We start from the raw sequence: 19975 nt of genomic DNA on the forward strand, positions 1-19975 counted from the left end.
TTAACGTAAGCTACACCAACAACACATTAGAGTTACATAGATATCCATATGCAAAGCATTACTTGATCACTTTTATGATATTTGGAAGTATTTTATCAAGAGTTATCGCCCTTTATTTTGAAACGTACATCAAAATTACATTAGAGGCTATGTGAAGGAAAGGGCTTCATCTTTTGCCTCATCATTTTGTTTGGATTTAATACAATAAAATATGTTTAAATCATGTGGACACTCTGAAAGCAATGCTGAATAGACAAACAAATAATATAACCTCAGCTCTCGTTTTATTGCGTAAGATATGTTCTGAATTGCGACCAGGATCTTCATAAAATGTTGGTGCCATCTGATACGCTGTACCAGGAACTAAACAGTCTGTATCAAGTCAAGTATCAGCATTATTTTTACAGTTGTTTTAAAAAACTCAAAAGATGAAAGGGTAAAGTCGGCGTGCTGCGGGAAATTTCTAGTTAATATACTTGTACAAACTAAATGACTGCTGTGTTAATAAGTAGTAAGTAATTTACTAGTATAACTGACTATACGGCTCAAGGGACACCTGGTCGAAATTCTCTCAGTGGCTCTACTACCATTGGGACTGGTTGAACCAAGTCTACGGGTCCCCACCCCAAGAAAAAAAACCAAAATTAAATCAAAATGTACCAAAGTAAGTATCTAAAAGGACAACACACATATAGCCTAAAATAGTTTACAACTGATGCTGGGGCTCTATCAAGGACAATATTGTGTCCTTATTTAAGAAAAATAAGGCCCTATGTCAGGTTCACTTGGGGGTGGCCCCAACCCACTTGAGTCCCCGGTCTCCCACTCATCTAGTTGAGCCCCTGAATACTCTCAGCCCGACTCGCTACTCTAGTCAAGTACTGTTTATTAAAAATTGTGTTGAATATGACTCGAATTAAGATTCGGTGCTGGAGACGACCTAGGAGAGCAATTAGTGATGACTTCTCTACCGAATTTTAATTACGAGTTGAAATTTTTCAGCTTAACACCTGTGACATCAAGAGTAAAGATCGACACCCCTCTGTGACTGATATCATCCAATAGAATGTATGCTCGTGCGATTCTCGTGCAATGCACGCTCTCACGTGTACGCCATGTTATTTGAACGATTTACAAGTAGCCTCGTTGTGGCGTGACTAGTTGTGAGCCCATCATGCAATATTTTCCCACGCTGCCGCCTGATCATTTCAAGCATCCTGGTTTTTACGCTGTTTATCATTGTGGGCGGGCATTAAAATAAAATATACGACCAGAGTTTGTACTATTCTGTAATCACCAGCTGGAGCGAGATGTTCTTTTTAAAGATAATTACTGTAGACGGCAAACAAAACCAGTGTTTTAAAAATGATGTGGGAATTTCGAATAAATACTTGTGTAAAGGGAGATAAGCGAAGTTTTTGACAATTATTTCTTCGTGAAATGCATTAATTATGAGATAAGAGTAAATTGATTTTTTTTCTGAGGTTAATCACGGTAATTAGTTGTGATGGTTTAAAAATGGAGTCTAGAGATAAAAGACTGTGTATTAGGTTCAGATATGATAACCCCGCCATTCCTCAGGTGTTTCTGTAAGACTAATGTAAGGCTAATTGAAATTATGTAATGTGACACCAATCTGTTTGAGTTTGTCTTTTTCCCTTGGTCTGTCATGTTTCATGGAAATAGAAATTAAGGGAGTTTTACGTCTTCATCCTACTGTTAGTGTGCTTACCCAATCTTCACAAAACATTAAATCCATATCCAAACCAATATTCAGAAAGTGTCGTTTCTATGAATCAATTAGAGGAGGGATCGAGTAGGGCCACAGAAATGTTGATGACCCCCCCACACCCCTAAGGTGACGACAAAGAATACTAAATCAATATGAAAGGGGGTCAATCCATGTCCAAAGGCAGGATAACGTATATGGTATCATTGGTTCGAGATGTCGACCACAAAACTTTCTGGTAGTAGGTTAGTGCTCTGTTCACATCCAAAAACTAACATAACTCACAAGTTCAAGATGTCGACCACAAAACTTTCTGGTTAGTGCACTGTTAAAAGTGAAACTAACATAACTAACTATGAAGTCAAGATGTCGACCACAAAACCTTCTGGTAACATTGGTTAGTCTACGGATCAAAGTGAAGACTTGACTGTTCTACTGAACATAACTGTTCTATGAGTAACAGCCAAGCTTCTTATCTAGAATCTGAATGTCACTCTACATTAAGAAACGACTAAGAAATTGTTAAGTTTTGTCTGTAAAACACAACTCATTGCAATAATTAAAGTTTTAAACATAATTCTACAACCTTATCATATTTCTTGACAACACTTGAATTTCATCTTCTCTTTAATTAGATAGTTTTTACTTTTAAAGTCGTTGGGTACAATATTGTGATAAATTTGGAGTTTTACGTCCTACTTTTCTTAACTGAATAATAATTGGCTGAAATCCTTTGCTACCCTCTTGATAATGATATGGGTTCTATGTTCACACAACTAAAGAATTCTGCTTGCTATTCCTTTAAACCATGCTATTTGACAGGATGTTATCAGAATACATTTCTCTTGAAGGAAATCCTGCGACTGATTTTGACTTGCCACTCGTAGAATCCACACAACAAGTAAACTATTTGTTTTGAAAGTAGACTTTTAACTCCTTTAATCATGATATATGACACTATGATGTATTTAAAAGAACTCATATAACTTAAAATGTTTGGAGATTAAAGAATTAGAATTAAAACTACCTTAAATATGAATAAAAATTTCGCTTTTTAATATTCCAAATAACATATGGTGTCGTTAGCCTATATGATATTCAACCGTCAAATTATTCCGGCAAGATTGTTAAACTAAATACCAAGATTTCAATTAGGCGACTGTTAATGGTTTCTCAGAAGTTTATGAAGAAACGCTTGAGTGGCTGTTCATTGAATTAAAAGATAGGTTCCTGCAACTATCATCTGCTTTAAGCGCCTCAAAGACAAAATAAACAGACCACCTGAAGCGATATATTATAAAGAAAGAAGTGTGTTGTATATGGTATATAGTGATGCTAACGTATTAAATGTGTGAACGCTCTATTGTATATAATGAGTTTAACAGGTAGAGCGTGATTAAATTCTACCCCCTGTCAATTACCCTCTTGTTATTATTATATAGTATTATATCACGGGGCGGATACTGCTATGGGTGGTAGGGACATCTCGACACCCGCCCCCACCCCACCCTCATCATCCCTACAACACACAAACTATTGCATATATTTACCTTGTTTCTCTGTATAGCAGGTAGCAGAGACCAAGATTAATATTGACGATCTCACGTGATTTTAAAACCGGCCAATCAACACGCTTAAGTGACAATTTTAAGGGTTTTTTTTCAAAATATGAAAACGTTTTCACATTACAACTAAAATACATGTGCATTCATTTTAAAACTCAGTCAACCCAGTGATTCTTCTGTAATTCAAAACCATCCACAATAATTTTAAACTTAATTTTTCTACACCTTTAGGCCCACTACATCAAGTGCATGCCAATGACCACACTTAATTCACTCTTTACATTACTGTCAAATTTATTAACATAAGTATGATGATCTTTGCAGTAGATAATATCACTATGTTCTTCATATTCCATCTGTATATCGCTTATATAGAATTTTTAAACAGATTTACACAAAGATGGTTGTATTGGAGTTGATAGAATATTAATGATATTTATATAAAAAATAAAACCCCGCCATTAACCACGTGCCTGATGTCTGATTAATGGTTAATGATTTCTCCATTCTATATTTAAATATTTTGACAACTCTTTAATTACTATATGAGTTTCATCATTTGAACAAAGAAGGCAAATGTGTTGCAATGGTAGACACGGGATTTAATTCTAAGATGACGTTGCAACTGGTTGCTACAGTCTAACGGAAGTGACGTCATCTCGGTTTCCAGATGTCCTACTCCAATTCTAATCTAATAGGAATAAGGATTGCAAATCAAAATGAATTACGCGACAGTTCTAAACTGAAAAGTGACATGGATGGCCTAGGCTACATGTATTATAATTCAGCTGAAAAAGTGGATATTCCAAAGCTATACAAAAAATAAACAACAATATTTTATAAAGATAACAACTAAGATTCACAAAGGATCCTTTCTACTATCTGGTCCTTGGCCAAATCTCTTGACATTGATCTCTTCAGGATTATCCGTTCCTATTTACAGCGGAATCGACTGGAATTATGAATGAAGATGACTTATTCAAGACCATCATACATTCATACGCCGACCGAGATCAGATCCCACACCCGCCATTTGTTCGACGTAACTAAGTGACGTCATATATAAAGAACCATAGCTCTAACGACTGCGCTACTGAGCCCAATATTCCGATTCAATCGTTCATTCCCACGGTTTGTTATATCATTGTCTTTATATTGTCCCCTGCCGAGTTTCGTCATCTTGAACAGTACATCAGACGACAATCTGTACACCACCGACAGTAACCGAAAACGATCAAACAACGTAGGTAACTATAACAGTATTTTACCAAGAGTATAGTTTTACTATGAACTATGTTGGTATTGGACTATTATAATTATTATCATATTGAAATATAAACTTGATAACGTAGGTATCTCTCACTTACATACTTACAATGGCTTCGTTTGATAACACATGCCGATTTCCGGTATCACTTTCAAAGGGAGATAACTGTGTGATGTAAAAATATCGTTAGTCAATACACTAGGGACTTCTACAAAAGGAATCAAACACGTTTAGAGATTTGAAATGTCTTCTGTTTATTTGAAATTTGTACTCAGTTGTTTGAAAGTTTTATCTAAGGAGTTTTCTATTTTGCTAAGATAATGAGGTTCAGATCGACAGATAGCTTCAGAACTTTTTGTATTTCAAAATATTAATACCTGCGGTGGTTATGACATTTTAAATTACCATTGGATATTGTGGTTAAAATGTCTTTAGGTTTTATACTGTGGCTTATATTACCTCTAAACTGATATAGTCACATTCATAAATAGGGCCTAGAGAAAAAAATAGGGTCGATCGGGAGAAAGAAGATTGGATTGGTAAACTGGAGCCCTCTGTGCTATAAGCTGTACACGAACTGTAAAGATCCATTGAGAGCTGGATATCGAAAAAGAGAAGGTAATGCTGCTGTTCTGGCAACATTTCCTATATAGCACACTTCATGGTGTTGTCTGTCTTTATTAGCTCAAACGGGATCAGATAAAGTAGGACGCAAAACTTCATTTTGCATCTTTGAATGGAAACATGCAGTTATACCCATGATTAAGGTACACTTGAAGCTGACAAAGTAGAGTCTGATACATCATTAGCTATATTTCTTGTGCTTGATTGGCTGTATTTGCTGGCGTCGAGTCCAATCAATTCGCTGCATTTACAAACATCTGTGATTCAAGTAAAATGCCTAATGAATTCAAGGATTTTAAGGTGTAGACGAAATTTACGAAGCAGAAAAACCGAAATCTCTACTTGCGAGGAAAAACATATCTATCTAATTAAACGATCGTTAAGAAAATTGTAAAAAGACAAACAAAAACCGAAGAACAATTTGTTGAAGTAATTAGTTGGATCGTTTACAATCAACACAGGAATATGGCGACATGTTGTATTGATGGTAGTCAAGTATCGGCGCCATTAAATAAATCAGTCAGAAATACCATCGTTTTTATTTCAACAACTATAACTGACTGGGTAGGTCTAACTTACAATCAGTCAACGAGCAAGATCAATTCCTTCAGACGTTACTCTATCTTGGCGACTTTTTTATTTCGTTCACTGGGAAAAAAGAAAGATGGCTAAGTAGCACCACAGCACAATATCTGTGGAACATAGAGAATTCGTAAATGATGCATACGGTTTGCCAGTCTTCAATGGCCCAATCTGTCAACAAGCTAGATCAATTCTTTCAGACGTTACTCTATCTTGGCGGTTTTATTTCTTCAGGGACTTGACTTCTTTCATGTGGTACTTCCCTTGATGGTTATTAACGCGACTGCTCAAAATCTTTGGGCAGAATTTACCACCTTGCACATCATGACGTTGCTCGTTTTCATTGGTCGAACAAGTCAACGAGCTAGATTGATTCCTCCAGACGTTACTCTCTATCTTGGCGGTTTTTTTCACTCATGGCCTTGACCTCTTTCAGTGCCTCCCCTCGGGAAGTAGACCAAAGTTTTGGGACAGAGTTTCCCATCTTTGACGTTACGTTTTCATTGGTCGAACAAGTCAACGCGCCATATCGATTCCTACAGACGTTACTGCATCCTGGCGGACTTTCTTCACTTAGGGCCTTGACTTCTATTGCCACTTCACTTAGGGAATAAATTGTGATCAACACGACTTCACAAAGTCTTTTAAGCAGAATTTCAAACCTCGTCTTCATTGGTCGAACAAGCCAACGTGCCTGATTGATTCCTATAGACGTCATTATATCTAAGCAGACATTCTCTTTTAATTTTTCATGAAGGTCTTCATTGTCCATGACTATATATCGGGGAATTTACCGGGGAAGAATGTCCCGACCTTGCACATGACCACGCTCGTCTGCAGCGCCCTCAGTGGCTAACTTAATCAACTAGATCTATGCCTGTAGACATTACTGAGTTTCTCGCGGAAGTTTTTCCCTCGAAACATCAAGATCATTGGTGTTGATGAAGGCACATTGTTATCCTGTCCTTTACCGAACTTTCCGAGTTTTCTTCTCCTCAAATTTCATTTGATTTTTCTTTTAAATTACGTCTACAAGAATGAATCATTTTGTGTAATGAATGTAGATGTTATTCAAGATCAAATTCTCTGAGAGCAATCAGTACATTTTAAAATTATATTCTATTTTTTCAACAAAAACATCTTAAAATCATTATAATTCTTAAAATATGAAAAAAGAAGTTGAGAAAAAATACAATTGTCATAAAGAATGAGAAGATAATAAATAATTTATAGGTACGTATTATAATGGGTACGTTGTTGACAGATATAGTGTTTTATTTATCATTTCACGTCTTGAGGTTACGTACTAAAAATCTTTACAAAACATTTTGTGGTTAAAATTTATCATTTTCTTTCCCCAATCTTTTCATCAGTAAATAGTTGTAAAATTTTAAGTAGTTTAGCAAAGTAAGTATTTCTATGGACAATTTAATAATGGTACCAATTGTTATTGATATTTTGACAAAAGTGAAATAACTTTCTAGTTTTTTTGAAAGGAAATATTTTCCCAAGACTTCCTGAAATTCATTTGACCTGATACAGCTTTTCAATTATGTAATATATATGGTTTGGTGACGTCACAATTCCGGGGAAGTTTAATTTATTAATTTATTAATTTATTTATTAATTTATTAATTTATTAATTCATTAATTCATTAATTCATTAATTCATTCATTCATTCATTCACTCACTCATTCATTCACTCACTCACTCACTCACTCACTCACTCACTCACTCACTCACTCACTCACTCACTCACTCACTCACTCACTCACTCACTCACTCACACACTCACTCACTCTATTTTATTTTATTTTATTTTATTTTATTTTATTTTATTTTATTTATTTATTTATTTATTTATTTATTTATTTATTTATTTATTTATTTATTTATTTATTTATTTATTTATTTTTTTTTATTTTATTTTATTTTATTTTATTTTATTTTATTCATTCATTCATTCATTCATTCTATTTATTTATTTATTTATTTATTTATTTATTTATTTATTTATTTATTTATTTATTTATTTATTTATTTATTTATTTATTTATTTATTCATTCATTCATTCATTCATTCATTCATTCATTCATTCATTCATTCATTTATTTATTTATTTATTTATTTATTCATTTATTCATTTATTCATTTATTTATTTTATTTATTTATTCATTTATTTATCCTTATTTCACTCTGCGATCGTGCTTGTCAACCAAATGTTGTCCTTTTCCTTTAGTCCACATGATGGCTAATTATCTTCATTTTCTATTTGATTATTTATCTGAGAATGTACTTGATAAAAATATTTTAACTTCGCTTCATCAAAAGTAACTTAATTATGAAAGTATTTAAAAATAAAAGCTGTTTATTGAAAGAAGGGATGAAATGAGGCGAGGTGGAAGACGCCCTCTCTGTGGGAGATAAAATTAAAATGGTTAAAGTGACTTATTTCAACTGTGTTTATGTTTTTCAATTATTTGATTAAGAAAAAGATAGAAAGATGGTAAAAAAGCGAAACAAAGAAATGAGTCATTTAAAGACGGGTAGTTGAAGACTAACATATGTTGAAATTCATTCGTTAAGAAAACAAGATCATTACACTCGGTCTTCATAGGAACTCCGCCATCTTGTACCGTCTTGATTAGCCTTAAACAGAAGTCTGTGTCATTTTGAGATACGCTACAAAAAGTTGCTGCTTAAAAAGTCAATACCTGATTTTCAAATTGATGACCATTGATTGGTTGTAATAATGATATTGACCAATCAGAGGATTTTTAATCACATCGTTACAATGAGCGTCCTTTACGAGGTGTTTGCTTCTAGGCCTACTTTTGTTTTGTTTTTAACACAGAGAATGTGCTTTTTGAACACAAGGTAATGTTTTTTTTTGTATCAGAAGCGCCTGATTTCAGAACTTTTAATTGGACTATATGAATGCTTCAAGGTTGAATTGCGATTGGCCAGGACCATCTTCTGGTCAATACAAAGGCTTGAGAGCAATTTAATTTGCGTTGCGTTGCTTTGCGTTGCTTTGCGTTGCCCAGAATTTAGGCCAAATGGTTTAGAACTCATGTCGAGTTGTGCTGTTCACTGAGAAAGAAAATAACGACTGACTACGGAGATCAAATATATGAAATGTATACTACTTGGCGTAAATTACCGAACGAGAATGTCAATAAGTAATTTACATTGCCACGGTGTATGAAATGCACTACTTTGCCGTAACGAATGCCATTTAGCACCTGTTCGGAGTCATTGAGATGTTGTCAGTTAGCCGTCACACTTCTCCTATCTCGACATTCTTGATACGCTTAATGTAACATCTTATTGATGAAGATAAGAAAAATAATTATGTTTTTTCACGATGGAGTTAGAAACGAGGGTAAAATAATACCCGTCATTAAAAACAAACAGAGTTAAATTAGAGAATGAGATTTACAGGGTTAATTTCTTACGGTGGATGAGTTTGGACGCAACAGGGTTAATATTCCAGTTCTTTTTTGAAAATTATCATTGCTTGATAACGACAAGAGAATCCTAATCGAAACTTCGCTTAAATAAAATCGGTATTGCGTTATCTCTATCGAAATTAACTTAATGTCATTTAAAGTGATACTACGTCTTAGAATGAACATAAAATTTAAGTTCTCAAGAATGGTCAATATGAGTATATATTTATCAGTTAACTTACCTGGTGTCATGAAGTTACAATAGAATACCTTTAAAATCTGGAAAATTCAATTAATGAAAAGCGCTTTATCATAATATAAAACGTTTTTCAATAGTTAATTGCATTTTTATTAATTTTTTTGGATTTATCGGATTATATAAGGATCCTGTTATGTTATTTATGACACCAGGTACTGATCTACTGATGAATATATACTCATATTAGCCAAGTCTAAAATTCTTACATTTTATGCAGTATTCCTTTAAGCAGATTCTGAATTTCAGAAAGATGATGGCCATAAATTTCTATTCTAGCCAACAAATTTCTAATTTTCTTAGATCGTACCATCCATATATGAACACAAAACAGTGAACAGGTGAAGATATATGTCTAACCAAATGGGCTACAAGGGATACATGGTGGTAACTGTAAAACCTATGTTAGTACTTATGTTTTTTGGGTGTTTAGCAAGCTAGTTATGATTATCGGTACTTCAAACACAGCCATTGACCATACAATAACACCTGTTGGTACATTAGAACATTAAAGATCCATTAATCTTGAACTTTGGCTTCAGAAAGCAGCAAGGCAATTGAATTGAATCGATATCGGGTTTTGAAAAGGCCTTGTGAATTTCGAAAATACAAGATTTGAAACCTGTTTAGTAAAATGCGACAGTCATCTCAGCTGATACCGGAAATAGCTGAATACCTTCCTTACTTATCTGTAGTATGGTACTTTGGACAAAGCTTGAAAATTTGATTAACGTTAACTGAGAGAAATAGACGAAGAATTTCGTTTCAGACGTCGATTTGGGATTACAAAATGAAAGCACAAAATGACAAGACTTGAAAGCTGCAGAATTTAGATCCAGTCGTGGGTTTGAAATACTCAGCAGTAACCGGAAGTAGCATCAAGCCATCAATATTAGATACGTCTGAAAAGCCTAAATATAGGAATATTATATATGGAATATACTAGAAAGCGGAAGGAGCAACAAGCCACTGCGCATGGTATCTACATAGGTCAAGTCTTAAAGGCCATGAATTTAGACGTCGATTTGAGATACTCGTGGCAACCGGAACTAACAGTGTCATCTTTAATCTGCGCGTGGTATCTTCAAAGGACATGGTATTGGACAAAACGTGAAAGACGCGGAACTCAGACTCAAACGCCGACTTGAGAGACTCTGTTGCAACCGGAAGTAGCAACAAGCCATCTTTAATCTGCGCATGGTATCTTCAAAGGACATGGTATTGGACAAGACGTGAAAGACGCAGAACTCAGACTCAAACGCCGACGTGAGAGACTCTGTTGCAACCGGAAGTAGCAAAAAGCCATCTTTAATCTGCGGATGTTATCTACAACTCATTATTTAATCGCTTCCAATTATATATGATGGTGCAAACAACGTTACTCATAAACAAAACATTCTGTAACGGGAGATAACTCTTAATTAATTTACCAGCGGGAAAATATGCAGAAACAATAAATTGTGTTTTATCGTTCTGAATCTTAGAATCTTGACTTATGTCAGAGTCTTTGAGAGTGTGATAAAAGCTAAAAAATCTGACAGCAATCCATTCTTTCTTCAGCAACAGTGGTGAATTTATTATTAAACAAAGTTACTACGTTTCTATATGTAAACAATTAAGAGACGAGATGTGTTAACATGTGTTCAAGGTTATTCCATTAAAACTTGACAAGATCAGTGGTGAGGCAAGTGGGGGTAGTTGGGGGAGAGGTGCATTTGAATAATAATATGTCCTCCAAATTGAATCCCCACTTGAAGAAATTTCAAAACAGGATTTTTATAGTTTCGAACTATGAAATGTAAGTATGTCTTAAAGTATGTATCAAATCAAATTTTTTGAAAGTTTTCTTTGGGTGGGGGCAGGTTATTGAATTCTCATCCTCGATATCACCCACCGCCACCCCCGCCCGCTTTAAGTCAGTCTGCGCCTATGTGTACCCCCATTTCCATGAGACTGGCGCCGCCAATGGATAAGATATAGATCTAGTTGAGAGTAGAAGATATTTGACAACACCTAACCACAACAAATAGATCTGATCACCTTCAACAACTCCTATACTCTAGTTACACTGAAACAATATAATGTTACCAATTGATTATAGCAATTCTAACCCACATCCACCTGCTTCAATTTATCACAACAGCTCATGTTATATAATCCTAATGTTTACGGCAAGGTGCAGTTACACTTACTATAAATCACTGATATGGCGGAACAGGATAAAACTAAGAGAATAATATTGTATACTTCTACAGGTGTAAGTAAGTCTTCAATCTACTAGAAGCCCGAAATTTCCTTAAAAGTTTTGCATTTCACCGGATGCCCCCAATTCAATAAGGTTTACATTTAATGGATCTTATTTTGCTGACAGTTAAACTTACCATAACATGGAATCTTGTGCTCCCCGGAGTTTAAATGGATCAAGAAATTTTCGTACTGCAAGGGATTGGGAGTCCGAACCTGTAACATCCTTGGATAGCCATGTCTCTCCGTTCGAAAAAGTTTGTCAAAGGAAAATTCTCTGAAATAATCAAGTCACAATTGCAAATATAGCAACGTGTTTGGATTTTATTATATAATTCTCACCATCATCCATCCATGTGGTCAACAGAAACCGGAAGTCCCACTTTTAGTCATATGTATTGTGAAATAACACCAGATGGCGCTTCAGATACTTTATGCATTCCGGATGGCAGCCACAATGCAATGTGCATTATTTAAAATGTCCCAAATGCAATACAGAAAGTGTATATATAAAGATGTTATCAGAATCTGTTTATATTTGATTTGACTTACAACCTTCTTCTTAATGAGAACTTGAACTCAACCGCAACAAAACACAAACTGATACGTTGGGTGAGATAGAACTCTTCACAAGGGAGGTAGAAACAATAGGTCTACTTGACTACCATGTCCTGTGGGGATACGATGAATAATAAACGTAAAGATATCATTTCGTGTATTCTATTGTCTTTTACTCTTTCTTATCACAAATTTTAATTAAATACGACAAAATCGGGCACGAATCACGTAACAACGTGAAACACATTACGCCATTTTGGTGATAACGGTTGTCCATACAACGTTTGGTCGACAGATGGCGTCATAAAATGATTAGCAGAACTGAAAGTTACACTATCACCAGCAGACGTAAGACGACTCGACTGTGGGAAATAATTCTATCTACTATGTTTATTTTATGTAAAATATGGCCATGCAACAAGTGTTGATGATAAATGCCACAGACCCTCGGAGACTTCAAAAGCCATGTGTTTAACTTCCTCGTTACATTTATGTTGATTGTAAAAATAAACTGAAGGGGGGAAGTGTAGGGTGTAATAAAACTTTATGAATTGTGTTAAATTGATATGATTGAAATGAGATTTTTTCAGAGATTAATTATGATAGATTATGAATAGGAAGGTGGGCCTTATCAACCACCGTTTCTTGTGACACACAATTCGAAAGGGGTGAAATGAATTGTGTTTATTAGACATGATTTGAGGGGGGTAGCCGAACCCTCTGCCCCCCCCCCCCCCTTTTTTAGTACTTAATATGTAGGCTACTGTAGGTTTAGTTTAGTCAATCTGTATTTTGAAATATTGATGGTGATCATGAGGGCGGAGAGCTCCATCTATTGAGATGCTGGTCGTATTTCTGTTATTTCGTTTTTTAAGGCCTATTCCGTTTTGTTCTGTTCCTTTAGGCTACTTACCTTCTTCTCAGGTCTGTTTAGTTTTTGTACATTGAAATTAATCTACAGTACAGGGTGTAATAAAAAGAAATTATTTTTATATTGTGAATAAATCTAAATGTTGTTTTAATGTTACTTGAAGTTTATTATAATGAGTTACCTCCCCTCTACTGCACGTGCTATAATATATGATGTTTACACCTGCCTGATATAAATAATCAGGTAGTGTTTATAATTAGATTAAATTAGCCGTGGAATAGGCCCTGTGGCACGAAAATAGTAGGTAACAATCTCTCTTAAAGACATGAGGGTGCCTCTTGATGCGCTTTCGTCAGGAACGGACTAAGGACTGACAAATTTCAGCTCAAATTTACCAACTTGTGATGTCACTCCGTGAACAAATACTCATTAATTCTCATATTCAAATCATTTCTCAATCCAGTTTCACATTACAATGTAATTTTCACAAGCAGAAGTGAAAAAAAAAATTCTGAGAAAATCTTGGAATTACAATGTTCCATCGATTTTCAGAATAGAATTTAAATAAAAGCAATATGGTGGTTGTGGAATAACATTTTTATGGTGGTTCTTTGATTAGTCTGTCAAATATCCGAGTGGTCATGGGGCCCTACCCCTATGATTCCAAAAAATAAATTTGAATTAAGAGATTTCTTTTGTCCCTTTGACTTTATTGAGTAGGCTACTCATGGCTTCTCAAGTTTAATTTAACCTGCTTTTTATTTGACACTTTATAGATTTCTACAAGCAATGGAGATTTTTCTGTTTCTGAAATTGCCTGCTTTACTGACCTGCTTCGTAACGTCTCATTTAGGATCAAAGTTGAACAGGCTACGCCTAAACTATTTTGGTTCGACAATTCAATACCCGGTGAAAACACATCTTCTGCTGGTTTCATTTAAATGATTATATCCCTTTATGTTCCATGTATTCACCCACGTGTTATAGTGTTGTAGGAATATCGAGGGTCAAATTGCAACAGGTTTTTCCTAAAATATCTGGGAGAAAATCATGACTCACAGATTCTATCTGATGGAAGAAATGTAATGGTTAATTGTTAGTTTACAAGTGAAAAGTTCGTTGATATCAAAGACTAGATAACTATATTCCTTTAAATGTCATGTTCCATGTTTTCACCCACGTGTTATAGTGTTATAGGAACATGTCAGCATGTCATTTCCTTTAATCAAGGTCATGCCAAAAACATCGTTTTAATTAAACCATTTAATTAGAATTGTCACCTAACCAAGCTATCAACCAAGATAAAATCTAAAGTAGAAAATTCGGTAGAAGATTACTTCTTATCTATATTAAACATTATTTCGTTTTGGGTTAAGCGCCATCACCAATTTCCCACCAACCGCGACTAATTGCAAATCATGAAATGATTCCCTATTAATGCTTGCGAGACGAAATAATTACATTTTTTTCCCTATTAGCAAATTACTTAGGGATACAGACTGCAAAAGTTTGCCACCCACTTCCCCATTTCAAATTTATCATTATATACTTGGGCCTGACTGAGGGCTAAGACTGACTGTGAGTGAGACCACTGGACGATCCTGTGGCCTTTACTCATCTCTCTTACCCAATATCTCCTTGAAGAAGGTAACTGAAACCATTTAAAGAGAGCGGTAATATTTTTTTACCATCTTAATTCCAATATCATTATCTATATCTTTAATGTAGGATACACGAGATACACTCAAAATGATAAAATCTCTCATTAAAACAGAGACATACAACTTTCATTAGTTCCAGCCTATAAAACCATAATGAATGTTTTGACGTCTCTGAAATAACTTGTTTGATGACAAACTCTCAAAAAGAACATGTTTAATAAGGAATAATGTTAATATCGTAATAAAAATATAAACTTGATATTAAATATAATTTAATTATTGAATAACATGTAGACAAAGAAATACCTTGACATTTTAGCAAATGAAACTATGTGTCTTCAAAATGTTGGCACGTGTACTGCGCCCCATCTCTGCTATCATCACCTAGACCGTTAGTAGAGATATATTCTAGAATGTTTATTTGTTTCTGGACCATTTAAGGCTTCTACACATCATTCCAATTTGCTGACTGAATGCTTAGTTTAAGTGGAATTTTAGGAACTACAGACTGAAAATTGGAACAGTACTATTAGAGTCCAATTCCGCAATTTTGTGTACCACGCCAGACAGGGTACGTGGTTTCGTTTGACCTTGAACTTTGGCTGTGTCCAGACAAACTGACCCCCAACAGTTACAATAATGAAACTTACTATTTTCAGAAATGGAATTTGGCCCCTAATATTTTATATTTACAGGCGGCATGCCAGAAATATAGGAATTGAATTATACCCAGTTTTATATCACACTTGTTCATAATGACAGATAAGGGATCTAGTGCTCCAAGTTAAATGAACAAAAATCAACCCTTTTTACAAGGATAACAACTTTAATAGTTTTAAAAGGCCCTGTGAACAAAAAACTTGTTTACCGGCTGGTCCTTGGTCAAACCTCTTGGCAATGAACCCCCCGGATTATCTATACGCTTGGTAGACTAGAATTATGAGTAAATATGACTTTCACACGCAGAAAAAGATTAGAACCCACGACCAGCATTTGTTTGACGTAACCATGCAATTTAGAATTGAACAGTCCCGTTTCAAAATTCAAAATATACAAACGATCATTTAATACTAGACAACGTGATTTTAGTCAGAGACCCCCTTCCATAATGTTATAATTTCATCAGAAATCACAAACCTGCACTCTCTCTAACATGTAATCCGACATCCGGTACCAAAGCAGCTTATCTATAGTTAATTAACCTCTCTAAACCGACAACCCCCGTCTTCATTAGCCCACATGGTGCAGGACGTAAAACTCCATTTCATTTCATTTCTAAACCGACAACCAAAACTACAGACTGATTACTGGTTTAGTCACAGATCCTCTTCCATAAACTTTTTATTTTCATCAGAAAACAGGAACTAATGGATAAAATCTTTAAGATAATTGACAAACTTTCAGTACCGGTACACTTCGGTCAAATTCTAGAAAAACTAATTTAAATGAGGTACAAAATGTTAAAAATGTGACTGTAACTCTCAAATCTTTTTCAATTTTTCGGTTCCCCACTTTCAAGTCTATATTTAAGATAGGTTGATAATAGTCTATATTATTTATGACTATCAACAATGTAGTTTAGTGTCTAGTGAGATGAGAATCTACTTCAGAACAGGTACACCACAAGTTAACTGTCAATCTAAATTTCAGATTATAATACAGACCCGCCGTCAACTTTTTCTTCTGGGTATTTTAGTTTTTTTTTCACAAGAAGAAGATGGAAGATTTAAAGGGGCAGTTGTACCATTTTTTGCCCAATCATACCATAATCTCAGAAATTGGAATTTTTTTTTAGCTAGGCTATAATCAGTGATCACAGTTCACCGTCGAAATTTGAGCCACCAAATCCATGTAAATCCAGAATTATCTGCGACTCGTCAATTTAAGATACTCTGTGATATATATTTAAACAGACTCAATACCCAGAACTGTCCTTCATGTAAAGCTTTGAGCGTCTTGAAAAACTAATGATAAATAAATAGGACTGAAGAGAGGTTTTCAAATTGGTGAATATGAAGAAATTACTAGTTATTACCTTAATAATTAAGATTATTGAAATATATTTTCAATGAAAATGCTGCAAATAAAAACCCTTTGACCGAACAGTATCCATTTAATTGATATCAAAAAATTCCATAACTCAATTAACTTTAAAACCTTTTTTTAATGAAAAGATTTTTTTTTGTTAGAAATAAATAACTTGTAGACAAATTTGAGAAAAAAGTTTACCCGGGATTGTTCCTTTACCGGTGACTCGTCTGCAGAAAAGAACTTTTGTTTGTAACTGTAAGCGAATTTGAGAAAAAAATTGCGCTTTTAATAGTAACATTACTGGGATTGCACCTTTAACAGTTACACGCTTTCTTCTTCTAGAACCCACACGACAAAATCTACATTTAAGAAGAAAAGAAGTCGTTCTTATTGACATAGTAAGATTAGTCATCTACATTCAGAAAAAATAACTGGAGGTAATTTTCCAGTCCAGTGGCAACCACGGCACCGTCTCGTCTCGTGATAATATTCTTAACGAGTGACATGGTACTAGTCTTAGGTTGTTACCCTTCTTAATTTCATTCTAAAATAAAATATATTATTCTTATACATTATTTGAATTTCATTGAGATTCTGGTGATTTACTGACAAAGAACAAAATAGATCACACCTTTTATAAAAACATTTTAAAACGGTACAATATTGGTACATCATGTACAGACAGTAGCGTATTTAGGGGGAGGGCTTGTGCTTCTTTTGCCCTTTGATATTTCCCTGTGGACAGATAAAGAATAATATCACCGATTTCTGTATAATGCTCAGGACTCCACCACAGAAATAATAAACATTGTACTTTTCTGCTCCTGACGAGATTCACAAGCGGGCAACGCCGTATATTGTGCAATGAGGAAACTGTTGCTAGGACAGCGACATAAACCGTACCGATATTGTAGCGTAGTGTTGAGTGACGTCACATGATCAATATGTAACTCTGCGAGATAAAATTCAAAATTCTTGATGATAGTCAGAGACATAAGCTTAAAACTGGAAGAAGGGAGGTAACTGCATATTCTTCGAATATTGAACTACTACAATTAATTCTTTGTCTCAAACTTTTTATTCCTTTCAGACGAAATAACTGGGCACAATTACTGGACATGATAACTGGACATGATAACTGGACATAATAACTGGACATAATAACTGGACATGATAACTGGACCCAATAACTGGACATAATAACTAGCAAGGAAGATATGAAATGGAGCTTTACGTCCTATTTGTCAGCACCTTCGGACTAAGTAAGAATGATATGCAACCCTATCGTCTAGCTAAATCGACTGACTTTAGATATGGGTTGCTTTATGTATAATGATAGCGCATCTCATTATTGTTTTGGATCCTAGGAACCGTGGTGGCCCAGAGAGTTAGACGCTTGCTCGCAACCTTGGGGTCCAGGGTTCAATCAGGTTCAAGACAATACCCTCAGATTTTTCAACTCGGTTTCCCCTTAGTTATGTGTTACAGACTGTTCCTTCGACAGTTGGAAATCGAAAAGGAACAGGCTAATGCAGCTGTCCTGGTGAAATTTCCCTCCCCGTACCCTGCATGGCATTGCCCGTCTCCATTAGCTCACATTGTGCAGAAAAGTAGGACGTAAAACTCCATTCATTTCATTTTGTTTGGTTCCTGACATAAATGAATATTCGAACCATATCTTCATAATATATAAAAAAGATATCAATGCTGCAAAAACAACTCTATATAGAGAGCTATATAGACACAGCTTTATGGAACAACAAATACTGAGGAAACATGTCGAAACGTTGCATAAAACTTTAACCAGTGATTGTTGTTCCATAAAGCTGTGTCGCTAAATGCCATTCAAAGACTTTATAGGCCTCTATAGAGCTGTAAATTTGACTTTTTGATATTTCATTCTATTAGGCTTGAGTATTGTTTGAGATAGGAAGAGCAGTCGATATCTTGTCTTGGTCTTAGATAGAAGCCCTTTGAGGTGCTCACAACATAGCGATTACTAGTTGTGTATGGTTGTAAATAATGAAAGTGGTCATTAGTTCCGAATGCAACTCAGTAGTATGTGAGATGCGTTCGAAATTGATGACCAGTATCCATATACAACTGGTGATCGCTATGGTGTTATTAATGCCACTTCAGTCATACCACTCATTTTTATTTTATGGACGTTTCATTTCTTACGACAATTTTATAACTACGTACTTTACTGTAAGAAATAAGTGAAGGTTATAAATTGTTCTCAGAACAGACAGGAAATCAGTCAGATAAAATCGTGCCTCTTTCTCAATGTAGGTACTTATCTCTGCCAGGTGTGAATTTCTCAAAATCTAATTAAATTCCGGTTCGATTTATCAACTAACGTAGTTCAGATTAACTAAATTCCGTTACTGAGATTTAGGGATTTTTAGACATTAAAATGCGTGCGACAGCGACGTTTCACGAGATGGGGACCATGTAGTGGCTACACGATGGGACTCGCAGACTTACCTTTGATAAGAAATTTTAAATCTGAACTAGGGTAGGAGGAAGGCGTGGGGAAGGCGTGGGGAAGGGTGGGGGGGGGGGGGGGCGGAGGGTCCCTCTGGTCCAGGTATTGTATCCCATTTTGTATATGCAATCCATCAACTCTATGAAATTGTCATGTATTAGAAAAGGTGTCTAATTGGCAGGATCATAGACACAAAATCTCAACTCATACTAGCTAGCATTCCGACCATATTGGCCCCAGCGGATTGTTTAGTCGGATTGTCACCTGGGAAAGAGTCAGAATAGAATGGAGCATTTTCACAGAGGTCACTGCACTATTCAAAAGGCGAATCCTCTCTTTTGAAGAAATGTCCTGTAACAAAATTTATACTATTTAATTTGAGAAAACAGCCTATTCTTGCGAAAGAGAACATTTCAGATAGGTACATAAGCACTCAGTAAAAAAGAAATCTGTTGAAATTAGTCACACAATTATCATTTTGTTTGTATTTCTATTTTGTGATGACATTCAGCAGAATAATATTTGATGGTCACAATGTGACGAGGCTAGATTGTCAGGAACAAAGTAAGAACCAAATCCCCATCTTTTTATTACGAACTTCGTCCTATCCCTTGACAGTAATAGATAACGATTTTGTATCACGC

At 35.0% G+C, this 19975-nt stretch overlaps 1 protein-coding gene across 1 annotated transcript; it reads right to left on the reverse strand.

The window, feature by feature from the left end:
* Positions 1-220: 220 nt before the first annotated feature.
* LOTGIDRAFT_161717 (hypothetical protein) lies at positions 221-14088 on the reverse strand (the record flags this gene model as incomplete). The annotated part of the gene is made up of 3 exons (XM_009057552.1): positions 221-372; positions 11860-11999; positions 13982-14088. 3 exons carry the CDS (start codon positions 14086-14088, stop codon positions 221-223), a joined length of 399 nt encoding a protein of 132 aa, XP_009055800.1.
* Positions 14089-19975: the final 5887 nt, after the last annotated feature.

Source organism: Lottia gigantea, assembly GCF_000327385.1.
Source record: "Lottia gigantea unplaced genomic scaffold LOTGIsca_30, whole genome shotgun sequence".
Taxonomy (NCBI): domain Eukaryota; kingdom Metazoa; phylum Mollusca; class Gastropoda; family Lottiidae; genus Lottia; species Lottia gigantea.